Below are 23,986 nucleotides of genomic sequence, written 5' to 3' on the forward strand. Positions count from 1 at the left end.
TGCTTCCAGGTGTCGTGAGTCCTGGGCTCCGGCACGTGCCGTGCGATGGGCGTGGGGGCGTTATCGCACTGTGACACGTAAACCTGCTCTTCCTGAAGAGCGTCTCATGTTGAAGTGTCAGCAGCATGAGTGCTGACGCTGGTGTATCGGGCGGTGCGCTCCCAGCGGCCCCGCCACCTCCGCGGGGCCCCTCAGGAAGAGGCGGGCAGGCCCCCGGCCTCTTCTCCGCTCAGTTTAGCCAGCTTACTGCCGGCTGCTGCCGCAGTTGCTCTAAGCATTGAGTTGTTGGTGTTTGAACTGTGTGCATGCCTTAATCATCCATGTCACCTCCATTTCTGTGCAGATTGCAGCCCCCCTCCTGAAGAGTCCAGCCCAGGTACGTGGCTTCCGTTCAAGGCTCCGCAGACCTCTTCTTAATATCCAGGTCGTGTGGGTAGCTCCACTGTCAGATTACCATGTGCTCTCAGAGTTGGGAAAATGCTTGAGGGGTTTCTTCCCTGTGACGGATGTAGCAGCTGCTCTTAGGTATGCCGAGGGGCCAGGCGGGCTGGGCACTGGGGCGTCCTGCGGCCGTTCAGACGGCTCGTGTCTCAGTGCTCTGGGGGTCCTGAAGTCGGGGGCCTGGTTAAGACAAGTTCGTGTTTATAAACGACGCTTCCTGTGAGTCCACCCGACCCCGCAAGCATCCCGGGAAGGTAGGGAGGCAGATGAGGCATAGCTGCCCGGGTGCTGTGCCTCGCAGTCTCGCGGCATCCCCTCTTCCGAGTCTGGCTGTGGCCTCAGACGTCCCGTCAGACCCTGCTGGGCTCAGGTGGAGTTCGTGCTGGAGATGCAGTCCTTTCTGCTCCATCTGCATGGAGGAGCCGGTGCTCATGACTCTAGTTCAGGGGTCGGCAGCCTCAGCTCTGAGGGAACCCCGTTCACCTAGATACCGCTCTCCTGAAGTGAGTCACACCTGCTCGTTCACACAGTTCCGTGGCTGCCCGGGGGCAATTCCAGAGTTCAGCAGTGGCCACAGAGACCCCCGGGGCCTTCAGAGCCTGAAACGTGGACTGTCCAGTGTTTTACAGAGAAAACGTGCCGACCCCTGCTCTAGTTCACACTGAGTTCCCTGAGTGTGGCTTGCGGTTTTCCCAGAGTGAGCATGAGAGCCCCAGATACGGTGTTTGTTTTGCTTCCCTGACAAAAGCCAGCTGCCCGTCAGTCTGAGGATCACATGCCCCGACTGCACGTGTACATGTGGCGAGACACGCGGTGCTTACCTCGAGTGCAGCCAGCCAGGACTGTGGGCTTCACCCCCCTGTTCCCGTGCGCTCTGCGCATCCTCTCACTCCCAGGGCACCGGGCACTCAGCTCTGCTCACGGCGGTTCCCCCAGAGCCCCCGGTGCTGTTAGCTCCTCGCTGGGTAATCTGACCGGGCACCTTGTAACGGACCCACCAGTCTGCTCTCGGCCCCTCAGTTTCTCTCCCCCTGCCCTGCCCCAAGTTTAGTTTGGCCAGGAGCCTCTCCAGCACCAGTCCCCTGGGCTCTCTGAGGCCTGGCAGCTGCTTGGGCAGTTACCTCAGCGCCCCCTCCCCAGCCGGTGCCCAGACTCGCAGCCCCGCTGAGCTTACCTGCACGGCAGGTTGCTGCCTTCACGCCGCGCTGTCTCCCCAGGCTCTGTGGCAGTGACGGTCCCCAGAAATTAAGACCAGGGGAGGTGGTGGTGGTCCTGGAGAGCTCGGGCTTTCCTCAGCTCTGCGCGTCCTGCAGTTTGCGGAGCTGATGGGCGGTCCTGTGCTTCCCAGGCAGCAAACAGCCTGGCTTGTACGCTCTCCTCGTCTCCTGTCAGCTCCGCCACTTCCCTGACACTCAGGTGGCCCATCCACAGTTGACGTCAGGTGAACGCAGATGGTCCCTGCCAAGAGTTCCCTCAGCTTTCCTCACAGAGCTGTGTTGAGTCCGAGTTAGAACACGCACATCCTCTCCTCTCCCTACTTCCTCCCTTCCTGCCCCTGTTAATGAGCACACGCGAAAGCACAGCTGTCTGAAGCCGCGTGGTCCTGGGCTGCACTCAGTGGGTGTCGCAGGTGAGCAGGGAACAGGAGCTTGTCCCAAAAAGGATGCTGCTTCGTCACTGCTGTTTTTTTTCATGGCCAGGCTTTCTCGATGAAGGAAGCCGAGTAAACCCCTTCACCAGCACTAACGTCCCAGAGTCATGTACTTAATCAGGTTCCGGAGGAAATCTCATTATTGCCCCTGAAGTTCATTTTGTTTGGAAGTTTTAAATTTTGCTCTGTCTTCATGTTGACCCACAATGTCATGTCCCCAGCCACTGCTCACTTACGTAGTCAGACGTTATATACAGATGGCAGTTCTTTTTGTGTGTCTGGGAAAAGACTTCGCCTCTGTGAGGCTGTTCCCTTACCTGTATTAGTCACCCCCTCTTTATGGATTAGATGAGAAAGCAGTTAAAAAGTGAGGTCTCACAGGTACTCACTAAGGGCTGGTCGACACTATGTGAACCCTGGAGCCACCCAGACACGCTGAGCCCTTCTGTGGGCGATGTCAGGCTCATCTCCCGTTCAGGGCTTACGCCTCTTCTCTTTGACAAATTCTGAGTGCTTTCTATTTTGTTTAAACCATTCTTCCAACACTACAGTTTTTTCCAGTGTTTTTTCCCCTCTAATGTAGCAAAACTAAGCCATTCTTATATGAATTTTGTTTAAACAGAAGTAAGGCAAAGTAAAAAAAATTGTATGCAGACAGCTTGTTCAGTCAAATCAGACCACTTGTATATTCTGCTCATTTTCAGGTTAAAATGATCATAAATTTGCATATTACACATATATATTCACATTAAGTGGAAAAGTCAAGCAAAGTTGGCAGCATTTGCTCTCAGAGCATTTACTTCTTAGGTGAAGGATGGTCTGAATGCCTGCCTGCCTCTCCCCACAGGACTTGACTTAAAACTTAATGACTATTGGCCATTTTTGGTAGTTGTTGAGTATAATTGACATGGATTCAACAGAGTTATTCAAAGAAACAAAAGCACGGCCTTGGAGAATTTTAGAGGAAGGAAGAGATGTGGATGTTGTTTACTGCAGCCATCCCATTTTGCTGCGAAGGCCCCGTGGCTGAGTGGTGGGGGCCTGCCCCTGGTGTACCCACCACCGCTCAGCAGCAGCTGGGCCCGGGACTCCCGCTTCCCACTCTTCCGTCCAGGCTTCCTCGTCACTGTGGTCTCCTTACTGAGACCTTTCTGCTGTAGACTTGGCAAATTCAAGCCGCTTGTTTCCGTGACAGACATGAGTCCTCATGCACGTAGTGTGCCTTGCATGCACACTTCGCTCATCTCCGAATTCTGAGTTTCTGTGTTGACCATACAGGGAAGTCCTTTTGCAGGTTTTAGGCGTTTCTCTAAATTTCTCAACAGAGTGTGATGCACACACAGGGCAGAGCTGTGGCCCCCTTTTCTCTTGTTTAGATTCTGTTTATCTGAGACAGAGTTGACCATCCTGGCAGCTGCCCTGCTCACAAGGCCTGGGGCCTGTCCCAAGTAGGATGATGGCCATAGGCCCCCAGTGACCCACACCCCTTTCCAGGAGGGTGCCCTGCCTGGGCCGCATGCTGGATTCTGGGGGGGCTTACCCAGTGGTAATGAGCCAGCACCTATTTCTGGGCTTCGTGGCCTGTTAAAAAAATAACTGATAGGAGCATGGCTTCTATCTGCCGAATGTCTTCTAAATAGAAAAGGTGAAAAGAGCCAAGGCCAAGAATACCTTTCACTCTGTTCATTTTCCCCTGAGCATCTATTTTTAAAAAATTGTTTTGGTACAGGGTCAAAGTTTCCTTATATTCCGAAAAAAAAACCCCAGTACGCTAGGAATAGATGATGGGAAGATGAGGATGGGGGCAGGGACGCTGGGGGCTGAAAGCGTGGGCTGCCTTGGGGAAGGCTCTGTCCCCAGACACAGGCCAAGGGCCTGAGCCCGCTGAGCACAGGTCAGCGTGGGTGGCTGGCCTTGCTCCAGAAGCGCAGGGCTCCGTGCCCCGCTGCCTGGGTCAAGAGAAGCCAGGTGACAGGTCTCCCGGGGGACGACCAGTGGTGCCCTGAGAGGGACCGGCCTCAGCAGACGCCACGCGCTCTTGGAGCCTTTCTGTCATCGTCCTGGGAGGGGACAGTCAGGAGTGTTTGGTGCAGAGTCCCCCGCGGTTCGGGAGAGTGGGCGGGCAGGCCCCCCGGAGACACCTCAGGCTGGAAAGGCGGAGACAGGCTGCATGGGGCCAGCTATGGGCCTCCTGGAGTGAGGCGGAGTGGACAGGGTGGCGGGGCTGGGCTGGGGCCTCCCGCACCACCGTCTCAGGCACCCTTCCCTTGTGCCAGGTGAGTGGAGCGAGGCCCTGTACCCGCTGCTGACGACCCTCACCGACTGCGTGGCCATGATGAGTGACAAGGCCAAGAAGGCGATGGTCTTCCTGCTCATGCAGGACAGCGCGCCCACCATCGCCAGCTTCCTGAGCCTGCAGTACCGCCGTGATGTGGTCTTCTGCCAGACGGTATGTGCCACGAGCGAGCCCAGACCTGGGCCTGGCCTGCCAGCCTGGCTCTCTTGCGCCGTGGAGGAAGCCAGCAGGGCCGTGCCCTCCTGCATTTGGCTTTGCCAGTGCAGCCCACGGCCCGGATGTGGGCGTGGAGTGTGGGGGAGGGGGAGCTGGAGGCACGTGGGTGCTCGGGCTGCCACCCCTGCTCCCCCGAACCTGCCCCAAGGGGCCTGGGGTTGCACAGGCATGGGGTCACCTTTGTTTCTCCCTGCAAAGCAGACGCACAATCTTTAAAACAGCAGGTGTTACACCTGCTCAGGCACCACTCTGTTCTGGTGATTTCCCTGCAGGGGAGGCAGAGCTTAAGTGAGCACCCCAGTTTACAGATGGCCGTGATGTACTCAGTAGTGGGAACAGTGGCAGCAGCTGGGCGGGTTTGTGCGGTGCCTGTCCGCTCAGGGCCTGGGGTGCCTGCGAGGGCGGGGTGTGACGGGAGCTCCTGCCCAGGAAACTCTTGAGGGCCCTGTTCTCTGCTTGTGCTCCTTGTCATGAGCAGCCCAGTTTCCATTCAGCACTGGACTGGATCTGTGGGCATAGAGGGCTTTTCCCGCACCTTGGGGAAATTGATCAGGGCTTCCAGAACATTCTGGCCCAGGAGTAACCCCAAGGTCACGTGAGGAGCTGAATCAAAACTAGACTGACCTCTAGAAGCAGCAAGCCTGGAGCGCCTTCCCTGCAGCCTTCGTCCACGGTGGCCTCCACACTCCTGGCCCCAGGCCCTGAGGGCGTGGGGCTGCTGCAGGCAGAGCAGTGCGGGCGCAGGGCGCAGCCGGGCCAAGAGCGAGGCGAGGCGGTGTCTGTCCCCACAGCTGACGGCGCTCATCTGTGGCTTCATCATCAAGCTGAGGAACTGCCTTCACGACGACGGCTTCCTGCGGCAGCTCTACACCATCGGGCTGCTGGCGCAGTTCGAGAGCCTGCTTAGCACCTATGGTGAGCCGGGGTGGGGGCCCTCCTGTGGGGCCCCTCCTGGCCCCCTCAGTGGCTTTCTGAAGCGCGGGTAGTGCATGCTGAGTAAAGTGTATCCGGAAAGCTCCCAAATGTATAAGAGAACTGAAAACAGCCCTATGTAGTTGTGTGTACACACAGACACAGACACAGACACACACACACACACACAAACACACCCCTTGTTGCCTTTGTTACGCATCTTGAAGGTTTTTCTAATTGAGGATAGATGACAATTTTTAAAGCAATAGCTTCCTGTGGAACATTTGGGCTGTTTCAGAATTGTTCCTATTAAAACATCTTTGCATGTTTTTGTGCACTTTTGGCCCATTTTCGCACCCGCTAAATCATCTGCAAGGAAAGTTGGTGGGTCAACAGATAGGACCACTTTAAAAATTCTGATATTTCCTAATTGTCTTAAAAGGGCTTTTTTCTCCTTACCTTCATTTTCTGTTTATTTCTTCTTAGGCGATAAAAGTAAGTAAAAATTTTTATTAATGTATCTGTTTATCTTTGGAGTTATAAGACTGAAGACATACCTGAAGAAGTCCTTTAGATAGAAAATCTAAAGAATGTGGAAAGATTAAAACATCCAAAGAGATGACTTTTGTTCTTGAAGTTCCCCACATGGGCGTCCCTGTCCCTGGTTCCTTCACCAGGAGAGGGCCAGGGATATGGAGTCGTGCCAGCTGCCCTTCGTAACGTGGCCCTGGGACTCGCGTAGTGGGGTGTGCTCACGGAGAAGTTGGAAGGCACTCGGGAAGCCTCCTCCAGCTCCCCTACCCTCGCTCCGCGTCTCAGCGCCCTGAGCCCATCGCCTGCCTTTCTTGGCTGGCCTGAGCGCAGGGCCCCTCTGCCTGACAGCCCCCTCCCTTTCTGGCCTCCAGGGGAGGAACTGGCCATGCTGGAGGACATGAGCCTTGGGATCACGGACTTGAGGAATGTGACCTTCAAAGTCACTCAGGCCACTTCTAACGCGTCCACTGACATGCTCCCCGTCATCACAGGAAATCGGTAGGCAGAGTTTTCTGATTCTCAGAACCAGTGCAGTATTTTCGTTTGTGTTCATCACGCGTGACACGCTCTTCGTTTTTGCTTTCTTCTGTATCATTCAGCAGCTCACAGCCCGCGACACTCATTTCACAGCCCCGGGCCGGTTGGTGCCCAGCTGCTCAGAGGTCGCCGAGTTTGGCCCACCCTTCCTCTCCTTGCTCACCCGCCTCCCGCCTCCCGGTCACAGGCCCAGCCCCTCTTCCTCTCTGTTGCAGGGACGGCTTTAACGTGCGGATCCCGCTGCCAGGCCCCCTGTTCGATGCGCTGCCCCGGGAGATCCAGAGCGGGATGCTGCTGCGGGTGCAGCCCGTGCTCTTCAACGTGGGCATCAACGAACAGCAGACGCTGGCCGAGAGGTGCGGGCTGGGGGGCGGGCGTGGGCGCTCGAGCTGGCAGAGCACGTGTACTCAGTCCTCCTCAGGGCTCTGTGGACCTGTCACCCGTCTTCAGGTTCACCCTGGGCCCGTCTTTGGTGGTGCTGGGACACAAAGACGAACCTGACGTGGTCTGACTGCTACAGGTGGGCTGGTAGCAGGAAGCAGTGGCACTTGTGAGGTCTGAGAGTGCTTCCTGGCTTCCTGGGAGTGCTTCCAGATGCTTCCTGGAAGTGGGTTTTGAAGAGTAAGTAGGAGTTGTTCATATGAGGAGGTGGAGGAGAGACCTGGAGTCCCAGGCCAAGAAGCCTGAGCGAAGGCAGGTGGGGTGGAGAGCCACGCCTCGGTCCTAATCCTGTACGGTGAAAATCCCCTCAGGGTCACCTGGCAGGGAGGAGTTGCGCGTGCCCGTGTGTGCAAGCAGGTGTGCATCTGTGTTGGAGGGGAGGAGGTTGTGTATGTGTAGCTGCTGCTGACCTGCTGGTACATGAACACCTTTCCTGTTCCATCATTACATGCATGTGATAGATGGGGTTTAGAGTTAAGAGCTATCATAAAGCACCAACTGATAAGGACACCTGGTCTCCAGGACAGTAATTCCTCTTGGGCTTCTTAAGCCCAGTGGTCAGTGTACACTGACCCCCAGGTAAAGGGTCCTGCCCCCACTGTCAGACACCTTTTAGTGGGACAGGACAGGAGCCAGTTCACATTTGAAGGAGATTACCCGCTGGCCACATGCTGGAAAGACATGAGGTCCAAGGTGACGAGGTTGCTCAGAAGAGTCTGGGCCAGAGGCTGGGTTAGGCCTGGACAGTGCAGACGGGAGGACACGATGGGAGCTGAGATGTGGTCCACAGCAGGGTGGGCGCGAGAGCCAGGCCTCCCTACGGGTGGCAAGTGGCTGGTTTTCTGGAGCCAGAAGGAGGGTCTGCTGGGGGCAGAGGGCACACCGGCCCAGGAAGCAGAGACCTGGCAGGTGTGGGCAGTGCTGAGGCGTCCACCTCAGGGAGAGTGGGTACCGTCAGGGCCCCCGGCAGAGAGGAGATAACGTGCAGGCGTCTGCAGCTACTATTCCTGAAGCAATAGTGGTTTCTAGAAGAGGTGTTTCTGCAAAGGGTTGAGGCCAGCCCAGATGGGAGGCTGTAGCATGCACAGGGGGAGCTGGGAGCAGGGTCTAAACCAGCACAGCCCCCTCATGTCCTGGGGCCTGGAGGAAAGGCCATCGTGGGCATCTGGGTGGGCGGGTCGTGGTGGACCCACGGGAAGGTGTCCTGTCCCAGGTCCATGAGATGACCCGGGACTGGGACAAGGCTGATGTGCACGGAGCTCCCTGGGCAGGAAGTGCTGGAGGGGATGGGCGTCCAGGCCTGGGGCTGCAGAGCTGCATGTCTGACAGTACCCACGGCTCCCTCGTGGGTGGCTTTCCTCTCCACTCCCTGCGGGCCTGGTGCCTGCGTGGAGAGGGTGGACTGTCTGGCAGAAACAGCTGGTCGGGAATGGTCCCTCAGTGGCAGATTCTCAAGGACAGCACTGTCGTGACTCGCCGGCCACAGCCCCACTGCTGTCCTGCTCTGGGCGCCTCGGGGATGGGAGCACCTCACGGAGCAGTGGGCGGGGCAGGGCTGCCCGAGGGCCTGGCTGCCTCTGAGGCATATCTGTCCCAGGTTATGCCTCCTGCTGATAAAACACATTGGACTTATCACCAACATGGGCAGATGACCGTAAGCTTAGGGGGAAGAACGTGTCTTCAAACTTAGACACTTAAGGATTGAGAGAATCGGCGCTGCTGCCTGAAATGTGGTCACTTGCTACTAGAAGCAAGTCACGTTGGCAAACTGATGGTGTCCCCCTGTGACCCAAAGGTTCGGCGACACGTCTTTACAAGAAGTTATCAACGTGGAGAGCTTGGTGCGGTTAAATTCCTACTTCGAGCAGTTTAAGGAAGTTCTGCCTGAGGACTGTAAGTTGTTTTTTTTTTTTTTTTTTCTTTTCACTCACAGCAGATTTCACCCACTCTTTTGTCCCCTGGGGCCACCCAGCTCCACGACCCTTCCCTCTTCCAGGTCTACCTCGATCCCGGAGCCAGACTTGCCTGCCAGAGCTGCTGCGGTTCCTGGGTCAGAACGTGCACGCCAGGAAGAACAAGAACGTCGACATTCTGTGGCAAGCCGCCGAGGTACATGCTGTGGTGGGGGGAGGTGTTCACAGTAATAATAATAAAACAGCAGCAACAAATTAAAGTCTCAGTGAGGAGTGAGGACAGATTTCTCCCCAAGAACACGGGAGAATCCCTGGACGTGTGCCCAGGCCCCAGGAGATAGAGTTGCCCGTGAACTGCTTACGCTGGGGCTGCCTGAGGGCTGATGAGCATGACTCAGAGTCTTTCCCTGGGCATGTGGTAACCAGGCTTATGAGCAGGTTGTCCCCGTCAACAGCCTGCACAGTCCATACGTGCTCAAATTCATGGCTCACTACAGCTTTAAATAGGTTCAAAGGGAGGCTGCCAGGACCTGTTATCTCTTTCAACAGTGTTTCCGGTACACTGCCGTTCTGATCTCCTCATTTCTCCTGAAGGGAAGTCCTTACATGTTAGATGTTTTCTCAGGAACTTCTCAGGAGCTCTCGTGGAGCTCCAAGTCCCTGTCTGAGCCTTGGGTACCAGGGCCGTTTCAGAGCTCGTCATTCACTCACCCCTGACAAGGGGACGTGTGTCCACACTGGTTCTCACACACAGAGCGGAAACATTATTAGGCCTAACCCCCTCATGAGAAATCTGTATGCAGGTCAAGAAGCAACAGTTAGAACTGGACATGGAACAACAGGCTGTTTCCAAATCAGGAAAGAAGTACGTCAAGGCTGTATATTGTCACCCTGCTTATTTAACTTATATGCAGAGTACATCATGAGAAATGCTAGGCTGGAAGAAGCACAAGCTGGAATCAAGATTGCTAGGAGAAATATCAATAACCTCAGATATGCTGATGACACCACCCTTATGGCAGAAAGTGAAGAAGAACTAAAGAGCCTCTTGATGAAAGTGAAAGAGGAGAGTGAAAAAGTTGGCTTAAAATTCAGCATTCAGAAAACTAAGGTCATGGCATCTGGTCCCATCACTTCATGGCAGATAGATGGGGAAACAATGGAAACAGTGACAGACTTTATTTTTCTGTGCTCCCACATCACTGCAGATGCTGACTGCAGCCATGAAATTAAAAGATGCTTGCTGCTTGGAAGAAAAGCTATGACCGACCTAGATAGCATATTAAAAAGCAGAGACATTACTTTACCAGCAAAAATCCGTCTAGTCAAGGCTATGGTTTTTCCAGTGGTCATGTATGGATGTGAGAGTTGGACTATAAAGAAAGCTGAGCGCCGAAGAATTGATGCTTTTGAACTGTGGTGTTGGAGAAGACTCTTGAGAGTCCCTTGGACTGCAAGGAGATCCAGCCAGTCCATTCTAAAGGAGATCAGTCCTGGGTGTTCATTGGAAGGACTGATGCTGAAGCTGAAACTCCAGTACTTTGGCCACCTCATGCGAAGAGCTGACTCATTTGAAAAGACCCTGATGCTGGGAGGGATTCGGGGCAGGAGGAGAAGGGGACGACAGAGGATGAGATGGCTGGATGGCATCACTGACTCGATGGACATGAGTTTGGGTGAACTCCGGGCGTTGGTGATGGACAGGGAGGCCTGGCGTGCTGCGGTTCATGGGGTCACAGAGTCGGACATGACTGAGTAACTGAACTGAACTGAGACGTCTGTGTTGGCCTGCACTCTGCCCTTTGCCAATGGCACCTCTGCTAGTAGCTGCGTGGTCTCGCCTGAGGCCTCCTGGCCTGAGAAGCAGGCATGGTGCCATCTACCGTGGTGCCGACCCCCCGCAGCCCCTCTGGCGTTTTTCCGAGAGCGGCACATCCTGGGTCCCACTGGCACATGGCTTCTGGTAGAAGAGTGGCCTCTCACGAGATGCTCCTCTTGTTCTCACAGTGCAGCCTCTTGTACGGGCCTGGAGGTGTTTATCCGAGGCTCCCGTGGCCAGATATTTAGGATTCATCGGGGTCCGTGCTTCGAAAGGTGATGGGCGCATAGTCTACGGTGTGTGCACAGGCGTGTGACAGGGCCGTCTGTGTGCAGTGTGCACGTGGATGGTTTCACATTCGTCAGCAGTCTGGGGCCTGGAATCAACCGCTGAACGCTGCCTGATTGCAAAGTATGCGCTAGCGAGCTTCCCAGGTGGCACTGGTGGCAAAGAACCCGCTTGCCAACGCAGAAGAAACGTGGGTTCGATCCCTGGGTCGGGAAGATCCCCTTGAGGAGCTCATGGCAACCCACTCCAGTATTCTTGCCTGGAAAATCCCATGGACAGAGGAGCCTGGTGGGCTACAGTCCATGGGGTCGAAAAGAGTCGGACACGACTGAAGTGACTTATTAGCAAACTGAATATTTACACAAAATGGGATAAATAAAAATTATAAGTAGTTTGACATTCCCTCAGATCTGGTCCTATTGCCAAGTATGGCTGCCACAAACTTACTCCCGAAAGTCTTTTGTTCTAGGGCTTTCTGGACCTGGAGCTGTGTGTCTGGGGTTGTGCCTAGCGGCAGAGCTCGTGCTGCTAGGCACTCTTCCCACGGGGAGCAGAGGTGCCCCCTGCTTGGGAGGGGCTGCAGCCTCAGCCTGCGCGGGGCCTCCGTCTCGCTGGGGGAGCCTGTGGGCAGGAGGTGGCCGCAGGGAAGTGGGTCTGCTGTGCTGTCCCGACCTGTGTGGATGAGGAGGCGCGTAGAGACTAGCAGTCTGTGCTTTGATTTCCAGAAAGGCCTGGAAACCCAGTGGGGCCGGATATCCTGGGAGCTGCGCTGACCTCCGCTGAGAGTCAGGGGTCAACAGCAAAGGGCTGGTCCCGGCGGAGTTGGGAAGGGGGCAGCTGGTCAGGTGGGTCCATGGACAGCGGGGCCTCCTGGAGGAAGCCGCCTTCTGTGGGGAGACCCCCCGCCCAGGGCCACCCGGGCCATGGCCTGTCTTGCAACCGGCTCCTTGGAGCCGAGGCTGGACCTGGGCGTGGAGGGGCCACCACATGCCGCCTCCCCAGGTGCGGGCCCTCCTGCTTCGTTCCAAGCTGCCCCTGCTCTCCCGTCTGCAGGTCTGCCGCCGCCTCAACGGGGTCCGGTTCACCAGCTGCAAGAGCGCCAAGGACCGCACGGCGATGTCGGTGACGCTGGAGCAGTGCCTGATCCTGCAGCACGAGCATGGCATGGCCCCGCAGGTGTTCACGCAGGCCCTGGAGTGCATGCGCAGGTGAGTCCCGGCTGCGCCGCCGCCGCGCTCCGGCTTGACTTTGGAAAACTGCCCCAGGTCTGCAAAGTCAAACCCCTGGCACGGTCCCGCCTGGACAGTGTGCTTCCAGTCAGGGAGCGGGACTGCGGGAGGGAAGCGGATGCTCCGAGGCGGCCGCGTGGCCACCACCTGGTGCCCAGTGTCCCCAGCCACCCCCTGTCCTGAGCGTTCCCCAGGCTCCTGCTGTTCCTGTCGCAGGAGGCGGTGTCCACAGACTGCAGGGCCCCGCTTCTCCTGGCCGCGGGCTGGGCTTGCTTTCCTGGCAGCCGCTCGCCGTCCCCGGCCTTAATTGTGTTCTGACTCCGAGGCCACAGGCTTGTTTGCAGAGGGAACCCCAGGGACTAACACTGTCCGCTGTCAGCGATGCCCTGTTCCCAGCCCTGCTGGGAGCCCCTCGCCTCACATGCCTAAAGAAAGGATAAGAAACCTGCTTTCCCGTCTTCTTCCGTGCAGCCACCAATGCTGTTCCAGGCTCGTTTCCCAGTCACTTCTGCTGAGTGTTCTGTCCCATTTGTCCTCTCACCAGACTCTTCAGAGTGTTCAACTCTCTTATCCTTTCTGTATGTCTCTGCCGTTTGACCTTCTCACAGTCGTGCACAAGAGTGAGGCCTGAGTGCCTGCCTCCTGACAGGAACGTGTAGTAAAAAGACAACCGTTTTGTCCTGTTCGGTCTTTCCAAGTTCCCCCAAACCTCGTGACCTCAGCGCGGCTTACCAACGCGCTTTTAGAAAGTTCTCACTCTCCCTGCCTTGGCGTCCCTGGTGCCGTCAGCTGCAAGGTGGTGGGAAGGACTCCTCTGGTGAGACACAGGCCCCCGGCAGCAAGGAAGCGAGAAAGACGGAGGGGGCTCACCTGTCACTGTCGGAGCATCTGGTCCATCAGAGAGACCAGGCCCGAGGCGGGAGTACAGTTGATACCACTCCATCCAGGCCTCCACACAGGCTGGTTTCTTGAACATGTTTGAGGAAACAGTAGTTGATCCTGACAGCCTCTGAGCACAGGGGCCTCAGGAGGCCAGGGGGCACGTAGCTCCTTAAACATGCATGTGGGCAGCCCCGTCTGCTGTCTACAGCCCACCGAGGGGCTGTGTGGCACTGCCTGCCCAGCACAGGTGGCCTGGGACAGCTTCTGACACGCAGAGCACTCTCACACCTTCCATCACGTGAATGAGTGATAGTCCCTGAGGGAAAACTGGAGAATACAAATAAGCCCCTACTCCTGTGGTTTTCATACCCGCCCCACACCCTGCAGAACAACTCTCCATGTTCTTGCTGTTACAAGGAACAGTGCTAGTAACATCTTGATACATAGCTGAGAGCCAGTTACATACATACATATGGCTATGAGCGTGGCTAATCCACACCCTGGCTAACTCAGCCAGTCCCAGGATAACCCAGAGAACACATGCACAGATACATCCAGTTCCGGGTATAATTCCGCCCTTGGTCTCAGGCTGCCATTCTCGTTTGACTGTCTTGTGAGCATTTTGGAGGGCTAATAAATGGAGGTCTTATGGGGGCTTCCCTCATAGCTCAGTCTGTAAAGAATCTGCCTGCAATGCAGGCTGGATAGGGATCCCTTATCCGCTGGAGAAGGGATAGGCTACCCGCTCCAGTATGCTGGCCTGGAGAATTCCTTTGACTGTATAGTCCATGGGGTCACAAAGAGCTGGACACGAGTGAGCGACTTTCACTTTAAATGGAAGTCTTACCATTTGTAGCACACTATAATTTATCCAGCTTACTGTCATTGAACTGTTGATAACGGGGCAATGTCAGCACTCTGAACAGGGGTGAGCAAACACCCTTGTTTCCCTGCCCACGTCTGCCCTGCTGAGCCCCGTGGTTGGGAAGCGCACACCTCTGTAGGGCTGTTCGCACAGACTCACAGCGCTCTCAGACCAGGCAGCCGCCCACCCTCCGCACTGTCACCCCTGGCCCTGTCGTGAGCACGCCCATGCCTGGGGTGCTGGCGGTCCCCGGGGCGCCGGCCGTCCCCCTGCGTTAGGGTAGGGACCCTGAGGCTCCGAGGGGAGGGCCCTCCTCCCAGGGGCAGGCCTCACTGCGTGGCCTGGCTCTGCTTCTTGGGAACCCCCGCCTGCCTCCAGTTATGAATGTCCTATGTTTCTTATTTGTGCTTTTCTGAATTTTATAAAATCTTCATGGTGAGCATGTGTTAACACTTGTTTAAGAAGTTAGTGAAGACAGCTTGCCTCTGCCGCCCCTGGGGTCCTCAGGGCTCTGGCCCCAGGTGCCGTGCTTGCTGCCACCCCGTCTGCCTGACCTGTAGGCTCGGGCCGCGTGCCTCTGTTTCCATGTCACGGTGACCCCTCCTCCTGTTTGCTGGGTTATCCCGTGTTGGGAGACGTGTCTGTTCATAGGCTGCCAGGTCCAAGGAGGCAGGCCCATAGCTGGTGCTTCTGGCTGTGGCGTGGCCAGGGCCTGGGGTCAGGCCGGCACTCTAAGGAGGCGGCAGGCGCTGTGTCCGTGCCTGCCGGTGGCCCCCTTGCTCTCCCGCTCGCATCTTGCGCGACGGAAGAGCAGGGCATGCAGCAGGGGCGGGGCGGATGGAGCTGGGCTGGAGGGCACCCAGGCTGTCTGTGTCCTGGGGGCCCAGGGTGAGCAGTGGCCAGCGCTGTGCTAAGCGTTCAACAAGCAGCTCACTCCCAAAACAAAACCAACTACTTCCAAAGTGACCTGTCTGGTCTTTCCATTTCCATGGCACAAACACGCTCACTGGGGCCTGTTTCAGGCTGCCGAGCGACCCTGGGGAGCTGGGAAGAGATGTGCCTGCTTGGCTCTCGCCGGCGGAGCCAAGTCCAGCTCACCATGGGCGCTGCCCTGCTGTCCCCAGTGCAGGGGCTGGAGTCCAGAATCAGCCTTTCTAGGTAGCCCAGTGACCCCTGAGACTGCCCTGGCTGGGGACGTGACCACCAGTGCTCACAGCCTGAAGTGTCTGTAGTTACGTGGCATCCAGGCTCCTCCAGGAACCTCCCCTCCGAGCTCTGCTTCCGTAGCTCCAAAGGAGGACGCACCGAGCTTCCAGTGAGCTGGGCTCTTGGTAGATGCCGTCTGGTAGGACAAGGCGCCCTGCCGCTGCTCAGCCTGAAAGCCACAGAGGGTCCTTGTGGGCTCTGCCTCCAGGGCAGCTCGAGGGAAGCGGGTGTCATCTGGGTGCTTCATCAGGAGGCAGCCGTGGCGGAATCAGTTGCATCCTGCCATTCAGGCATCTGTGAGAAGGTCAAACGCCCCAGTGGTTCTTCATGTTCGGCCTGCTTTCTGGAGTTCACGTCCAGCCGCATGTGCGAGCATGGCCGGGCAGCATGGCGTGTGCTTGGCAGCCCTGGGAACGAACATGGAAAACCATCTAGTCAGCCTACACGTGTGTGTTTTCAGTAGATTATGGTATTTTTTTCTTATTTTCACTTCTCTTTCTCTCTTTTTTCTTGTAACTGTGCTCGTTTTGTTTTGGTATCCCTTTCACACCCATTTCTGCATATCATCTTTTCTTTTTATTGTGGCTTCATTCCATTTTTTTTTAATCTTATTTTTTGGTTCTCCTCTTTTTATTCCCCCATACTTTTGGAAAAAAAATCCATTGCATGTGTCTCTTTTTTCTTTATTTTCCCTTTTTCTTTTCCTTTCTCCCAACCTTCTTCCTTTTCACAGCATTGGAACTCGGGAGGTAGTCACGCAGAAGAACTTGAGCGGCCTGGTGCCCGTCCGAGACTTAAGGCTAGACCCCAGCCTCCTCTGTTCTATCCCTTTACTTGCTCTGAGCCCCAATTTACTGATTGTGTGGCTCTTTCTGAGCATAGCATACCTGGTGGCCAAATTGCGTTGCAAATGAGTGTCTTGATGAAAAATTAGTAAGTCACAAGAAAAACAAAAGTGCCAGCACTTGTCCAGCCACCGTGTACCTAACAGGACAGGAGGAATGTGTCAGAGCATGGTCCGCCAAGAAATATTTCATGCCTTACAGTTTGACATTTTGTTGTTCTGAACTGTAAATACCTGCCAAATTATTTCACCAGGAGGACGTGTCCGTTTCAGTTCTGTAGAGTTTTCAGTGCTTGTAACATGTTCTTGCAGAAAGTTACTGCTTTGTTTAGCTGGCGTGAAATTACTTGTATCAAACCTCTTACTTTCTGATGTAAAACTCTTTATTACCTGTATATCTTGTGTGCCCTGTTTCCTAGAGGGAGGAATTCTGTCAAAAAAGAATTTGTATATTTGATACTATTCTTTAAATGTACTGCTAACCTTTCCTTTCCTTCTGAAGAGAAATGAAAAGGGTCGATGCTTTCTCACTGGCTCACCTAGATACACCTATTCAATAGGACATGCACTTTCTGCTTTCATTTCAAAGCGTAGTCCCTAAAATTACAGTAGCAAACAGTTTGCAGAATCATCACATTCCCTTCTTATGTTATTCAAGTTGGGATGACCCAAAGCTGTGAGTACAGTAGCTCATTGTATCAAATCAAGTACATACAGGCACATAAAGATAACATGTTGCACGTGGCTTTAGAATTAATCTTAAATCTTTAATGGTCACTGAACTGTTCTGGGAATTAATGCATATAGTAACAAAAGGCTTTTAAAGTTAGATATATTTATTTTTCCTGAAGTAGCAGTTTTCATTTAAAAGTTGGCTATATTTATTGTTCCTAAAGTAGCTATTTTCATTTAAAAAAAAACTTCATTTTTAGTATTTTTAATTTCAGTTTCAAGTCCTGATATCTTTTCTCTCTTACAAATCAAACATGGTTAATAACAACAGCAACAAAATCAAAATTTACCAAAACATGAGACCTAACTTTTGGGTGGTTGTGCCAGATAGAGGTGTGAGAGAGAAAAGGCTACTTTGGTTTCTGTTCTCATTACTCTTAAATTTTGCATGGGGGGTGCACCGCGAGGCTTGCAGAACCTTAGTTCCCTGAACAGGGATAAAACCTGGGCCTCATGAGTGAAAGTGCTGAGTCCTAACCACTGGCCTGGTTAGGACTTCACTCTTTAACATGGCAGTGTCTATAAAATGTGTAACCTTAACATTCCCATGTGGAAAAAGGTGGCCAGACACCTCTGAAGGCAGTAGAGGGCTGAGAGGGAAACCCCACCGAGCCTGTGTGAGAAATAGGCCGTGGCTTCTCGGCTTTCCAGCTCAGGTTATGCTGTGCTTCTGTTTCAGCCTCCAGCCAGCTTCCCCCTACACTGCATTCTATGCAAGTGGGTTTCTCTTCACCACCCTAGAAACACTGGAGGGAATTCAGAGAAGCTGGCTTTTCCAGGAGCTTTCCATAGGCACACACATAACCCATCCACCAGAAAATCTGGCCTCTCCCCCAGACTTCTAGGACCTACTCTGAGGTTTCTCTGGTTTGGCCTCAGATCTGAGTCTGGGTTCTGGGAACAGCAGAGGCAGGTGTGACTGGAGAAGCAGTGGACGACAGACGGCAGACACAGGCTTTACATTCTAGGGTGACGGGGTGCCCTCCTCGCACACGGGGGCGGGAGGCCCCTCTTCTACCCTGCCTGTCCCAGAGTGAATGTGGCGGTGGCCCCGTGACAGCTCCCGCCCTCCTTCAAGACGGAGTCACTCTGGTGAACTGTAGCAGCATGGCCCTGGGCACAGCTGAGGTCCTGCCAGCCTGTGACCCTGGGAGAGAGCTGTGTCCACTGCTTGTCCCCTCCACATGGAGGGGGCGTGCTCTGAGACCACCTTGTTGCTTTACTGGGAAGAGGGCAGGCAGTGCCCACAGTCACGTGCCTGGCTCCCAGCCCTGCCCCCTGGAGTGACACTCTGCTCACCTCCAGGCCAGCAGAGGCTGTGTGTGGATGAGGGGGGCCCTTCTGACCACACGTGGCCTCCCTTCCACTTCCCAGGCGGGGCCCACCACCTAGCCTAGGGGGCCTGCGGCCAGGGGCCTAAAGGCCCCCACAGGAGCCTCACGGACACCATGGCCTGCCCCTGGATGGAGTGTTGCCTGCCAGGCCTTCCTGCCCGCTGTAGACTTGGCTGCTAAGACAAGAGAGAAACAGATGGGCGGCCCGAGGCTGAGGCCCGTGACCTGTGTCCTCGGGCCAGTCGGAAGGCAGTCCATTCCTGCTGTGCGGCCGTGAGGCTGGATGGAGAGGACCCACGAGGCCAGCAGAGGCCCTGGGCGGCGGCACTGCTTTAGAGCACCTGAGGGCAGAAGCCCAGTGTGCCTTGGGGCTGAGTCTTTTAATGTCAGGAAGGCCTTGTGACACCAGGCTAAATATATATGTGAAATCTCTGCTTTAGTGAGAAACAGGCAGGATAACATAAGGTGGGGAGATATGCTCAGGAAAGGGGAGTCACTGACCCGCTTGTTGATGGTTTGGGTTGACTCTAAGCTTAACGCTGGCTCCAAGACGGCTTCAGCACAGGCGACTCTAGGGGTTCAGGATCGCCAGGACACTCACGTGTCCAGATACGTTCTCAATTCTAACAGGGAAGATGCCCTCCAGAAGAGAAAAAACCAGAGCCATCATTAAAATGAGTTGCCATGTGAGGTTTCAATACTAATTTTTTATTTAAAAAGTAGATGTTCTTAATATAATTTGTCAGTATACTTAAAAAATCATGAAGCTTTGAAATAATTAAAGCCCTCTTTCTAAAAGTCTATCCAAGACCTTCTCAGTGTGCACTGTGGATTCCTAAAAATTATGCAGCCATTGTGATGGGTTTTAAGTGGTTCTACCTTAGGATGAGGCGGGCCGAAAGTGCCAGTTCCCGCTGCACAGAGCCACCCCTCCACACCTGAGTGCCAGGTGCCTGGCCGAGCTTGTCTAAATGCCGCGTGATGGAGCTGGTGTGCAGTCGGCCTCATCAGATTTTGTAAATTCACACCCAATTCAAACAGGAAAGTAAACTTACAAATTAAAGTATAACCCTACCTGTAATTTCAAGTGTATTCAGCCAGCTAAACCAGTAATTAGCCTCTTTAACATGTAAATAAAAGGTAATGTTGAAGTTCACAAATTATTCTTTGTTCCTCAAAGCAGTTTGACATTTATTAGTGATAGGTGGTTTCCAAAAAGTGTGTACATTTCTTTGTAAATGGAGAAGCCATATCTGAAATAGTCTGATAATGAAAGTTTCCAAAGATTAAAGAACCACCTCTGTAGCTTCTGCTTCCAATAGAATATTTTTATCCGATTACTGGATGTTAAACCAACATAATCTTTGCTTCCTCTGGGGGCTCCCTGCTCATATGGCCCTGGCACTCAGCACAGATGAGACACACCTGGCTGAAGGCTTCGAGGCTCTGTGACAAAGCATCTCTGAGCCTCTAAATTACTTTGTAACAAACAGGTGGAGATTTTTCTATCAACTACCTGCATTTATCTTTTGAATAAAATTGCTGTCTTACCAAAATTATTTTATACGTTCTTGATAATGAGATTGTCATTTTCACCTTTAAAGGCTTGAGCAATCGCCACTGATATTTTTTTTAAATGCATGACATAATGGTCTTCATACAACTTGAAATACTTAAAAAAAAATCAGTTTCTTGGTAATTGCAAATTTTGCATCTCATAAAGGGATTTTGTACTAAATTTGATAACTAGTTGATTTAACTGTTAGTCTTAGGATAATATAAAACTATCAACTCCTACTGTGCTACAGGAAGTCATTCCTGTTTGGAATCTCTTTTGCCTTTGGGTCTGCTGTTGACCAGAACATCCCCCAGAGGGCTCCCCTGAGGTCCCAGTGGGGACATGAGGCCTGTCGAAGGCTCATCCTCCTGCAGAGCATCTGCTTTGCCCACTGGGTTGCCATGACAACCTGTGATCAGTGCAGCAGGAGAGGCTGGTGGCAGATTCTCTAGGGAAGGGCCCCCGCAGGCTCTCAGTGGCTCAGTGGAGCTCTTCAAAGAGGTGACCTTGATGGGGTCACTTCTTCAGGACGCTCCAGCACTGGGAGCTGTGCAGCCACCGCCCAGGCCCACAGCATGGCTGTATGCCCAGGATGCATCTCCTAGTGGCGGCAGCATGTGAGAGCCACCTTCTGAGCCAGACGGTTTTGCTACACGTTAAAGGAAGGAAAGTCAGCATTTTGAATTTGAGACCGTTAACAGCCTTTTCCCACAGAGAAAAATGCAGCTTTTTATAAAGTCTCTCAGCAAGAGTAGCACTGTTCCCACTGAATTTTCTGACAGACCCTTTGAACCACTAGTTAGATCGACTTCTCAGAAAAACCCGATGTGAAATACATGAAACCATTATCTTAAAAAAAAAAAAAAAAGCCATCCTCCACTTGGATACATGCTGCTTTCAGAAGGGCAGCCTTGCAGTCCCAGACAGGCCATGTCCATCTCTCTGCTTCTTAACTACCTTGTTCAGAAAGAAACCCGCCATCTTGCGTGTATTGTTGTAAATGAGTCTGGCACCCATTTAAACTAATCAACTTTTTTTTTTAATGCTATGAAAATAATCATTTCATCTGAGTTTGTCTTTTCTTTTTTCCTTTTTTACTGCTATCATTTCTTGTGCTTGTTTTTTTCCCCAGTGAGGGTTGTCGAAGAGAAAATACAATGAAGAATGTTGGAAGTCGCAAATATGCGTTTAATTCCCTGCAGCTGAAGGCTTTCCCCAAGCATTACAGGCCTCCTGAAGGGACTTACGGAAAAGTTGAAACATGAACACACGGTTTCCTCTCATTAGCTGTTACGTAATAAATGTGGGTACCCTCTAGTCTCATACACGAATTCTTCAAGAAGACCTGAAGGATTGGTTTTTACTTTTGTGTTTTTAAAATATTTCACTGAAGAGTCTATGGAGCATGTGTTTTTTTGCGTTGGAATCCATAGCAGGTATTGTCGGGCTCACTACTGTGGATAGTAACAACTGCCCCTTCAAGTAGCCTTCAGCCATCACCACACGGACATCCGTAGTTACCTGTATGAACCAAGCCAGGTGCATCTGAAATGCTGAAACTTTTTAAAATGCCCTCTTAGGCAGCTGCTCACCTTATTTTTCTACTGAGTAATTCCAACTTGAACATTGATTTACAACCTACTTTTTAAAAATCCCTATGGAAAATTTAAACAGTAGTTTAAATGATTGGATCCTGGGCAGACCTCTAAATGTGAAATGTTCAAGGGAAGTTGTGGGAAAAGCAGCTTGCTGTCTCACGCGGGCAGGGCAAGTGCATCTGATGCCTCAGCCTGCCGGTGCCTACTCAGGTGGAACCAGCAGCTGAAGGAAAGGCTGCGAAGTCAGCCTGAGGTAAGATCTGTCAGAAGACAGCACCTGCAAAGCTACCCACGGTGGGGTCACCACCATCCCTTAGGGAACAAGGTGTCTGGGGAGGTGGTGAGGCCAGCTTTCTGTAGCCCTGGCCCAGAGCGCAGGACCGCTCATGTGGTATGTCTGATGCCTGTCAGTCAACAATGGGGAATTTTGCATAGACAGTGGACACCTAAATATTTTACAAATAGGTCTCTGGTGGGTTTCTCAAATTTTGGGGGGCTTCGAGAAGATAATGCAATTATGTCTGAATGTCTGATGAAAGTGTCTTTAGGTCTGCAGTAATTGTTACTACCCTCTACTCAATTCTGGTATGTAAGATGGCTGTTGAGAAGGTTGAACTGTCTCCTGAAATGAGATTTTGAAAGGGATTAATGGGCCATAAGACTTAGGAATTTCATAGAAAATTATGTTTGGTCATCTATTCTAAGATGATGAGTCATCTGCACAGAGCAGAGTTTTTTTCTTAGTTTATGTTCTATCAATTGTTTTTTTTTATCATTATTATGTTTACATGTTATTTAAAAGGCTGTAACAGAAATACATGTGGCACACATTCATGATGTTGATCCTAAAGAGTTGTGAACCCTTAGAAAGTTCCTGTGTCTGAAATTCTGAATGTTATTCTTCGGGCTCCCTTAGAAATGCCATCGGGCAACAGGTGACAGGCTCAGGCCCGGGGAGCACAGGCAGGACCCCCCCATGCAGGGATGGAGGGCGGGCATCAGGCACGGGGGAAGCCAGGTGGCCTCCCGGACCCCCTCCTCCTCAGAGGCCAGTTCACACACGGAGCCTGCTGTCCCCCGGCGCCCACTGGCGAGTGTGAACGGGTGTGGAGGGCGAGCCAGTGGGGCGCGCGGAGGCAGGGAAGCTTGCCCAGCAAGCCCACTGCACCGCTGGTGTCAGCTCCTCCCGCCGTGTCCACCCCCGTCCGTCGTGATGGCAGACTCGGCCTTTCACCTCCACCACTTCACTGTCTGGTTAGCTCTACGTTTCCATCTTTACTCACTTTAACGTCACTACCTTTTAAAAACTTCCCTTCAACTTTTAATGTTGTTCCTACAACTGTCAGATTTTTTTTGGTCTGAAGAGCATTACCTGCATTTATCAAAAGGGAACACAGCAAAGGCTGTGTCACGTTAGCAGTTTGCATGTGGCACCTTTTCGTGAATGTTCTCCTAATTTTGTCTACATATTATGGATCACCAGGAGAGTCTAAGACCTGGCTAATCACATAGAAGATGCTCTGGTGGCAGTAGTCCACCTGAGCGTGACTCCCTGGCTCCTGTGTGACTGTGGGTCTCCCAGCGGCACTGGGCACGCTCGCCGAGGGGGGCCACACTGCTCACTGCGATAGCCGCGGCTCCTCAGGTCACACGGGAGCTTTGAGTTTCCCACAGCAGAAGACAGGCAGTGGTCCAGGTCTCTGTAAAATGGGTTCCATCCAGTGTTCCCTATAAGGCCCCCACTTAGAAATGTTGAGACGTACCGAAAACTCAGATGGGTTCTGTCAAAGCGTCTGCAGCACAGCTGCCTCTGGTTTCCTTTAAAACATGTAAAAACATTATAACAGTACAGTTTTGTCCCTACACAATTGTATTTGCCAACCCTAGTGCATTAAGGTACTTTTATTTATTTGTTTTGGACAGTATTAATAAACACACAGTTACTGTTTTATATATTCCTAGCTCATTCAAAGCCATGTATGCTACAAATGTGCGAGTCTCAGAATGACAAATAAACAACTGACAACATGAAACCCGGCCTGAGTCCTTCTGTTGCCTGAGGACGGTTCTGGGGCCAGCACCTAGCTGGACCATCACTGATGGGCACTGCATTGTCTGTAAACATGAAAACTCTTGTTTATAGCCCTGCTCGCATGTCAGATTTTGTGTGCACCCTGTAAGAGTGGAGTTCCTGCAGTTAAGCCGGGCTGGCTTTCAAAGCCAAATGCTCTGGGGGCTCCCTGGAACCCAGGCTGGGGAGCCTGACCTGGGGCTCAGCACTCACTCTTACAGGGGGAACCTCTGCACTGTGTACACTGTGGGCTGACCACTGGGGATACGTGATTTAATTGTATTGCTAGTGTACCTCTCTGCCTGTCTTGTTGGTTCCTTTTTTGACTTTGGTTGTGGAGTATCTTTTTTAGGTTCTGGTCTTTTTTACTGATGGCTGTTCAGCAGGCAGTTGTGGTCTGGGTGTGCTCATGAGAGGAGGTGGGCTCAAGGCCCTGCTACTCTGCCCTCCTGTCCCGGAAACTGAGGCCATGTAAGCCAAGACCACTGTGCCCTCCACAAGATGGACCACGCGTGCACAGTAAGTATCAGAGACAAAGCCCCTTATGCCTCCAGCAGAAGACAGGAGGACTCCTCAGATCTGTGCTCAGCGCGGACACAGCGGGCAGAGGCGAGGGGCT

At 53.0% G+C, this 23,986-nt stretch overlaps 1 protein-coding gene across 7 annotated transcripts in view; it reads left to right on the forward strand.

Moving 5' to 3' along the window:
* INPP4A (inositol polyphosphate-4-phosphatase type I A) overlaps positions 1-23,320 on the forward strand; it is a 115,874-nt gene extending 92,554 nt beyond the window's left edge. For 5 of the 7 annotated variants that reach the window (XM_052647542.1, XM_052647546.1, XM_052647543.1 and 2 more), the window contains 9 exons: positions 344-376; positions 4,369-4,541; positions 5,396-5,519; positions 6,422-6,548; positions 6,803-6,943; positions 8,824-8,921; positions 9,025-9,137; positions 12,102-12,256; positions 15,964-16,781. In XM_052647542.1, coding sequence (XP_052503502.1) covers positions 344-376; positions 4,369-4,541; positions 5,396-5,519; positions 6,422-6,548; positions 6,803-6,943; positions 8,824-8,921; positions 9,025-9,137; positions 12,102-12,256; positions 15,964-16,144 — 1,145 coding nt within the window. In that variant the 3' untranslated portion in view covers positions 16,145-16,781. Of the gene's footprint in view, positions 1-343; positions 377-4,368; positions 4,542-5,395; positions 5,520-6,421; positions 6,549-6,802; positions 6,944-8,823; positions 8,922-9,024; positions 9,138-12,101; positions 12,257-15,963; positions 16,782-20,830 lie in introns of those variants that run through there. The other 2 variants (XM_052647544.1, XM_052647547.1) reach the window with 1 other exon arrangement.
* Positions 23,321-23,986: the final 666 nt, after the last annotated feature.

The sequence above is a fragment of the Budorcas taxicolor genome, chromosome 11 (assembly GCF_023091745.1).
Source record: "Budorcas taxicolor isolate Tak-1 chromosome 11, Takin1.1, whole genome shotgun sequence".
NCBI classification, from domain to species: Eukaryota; Metazoa; Chordata; class Mammalia; order Artiodactyla; family Bovidae; genus Budorcas; species Budorcas taxicolor.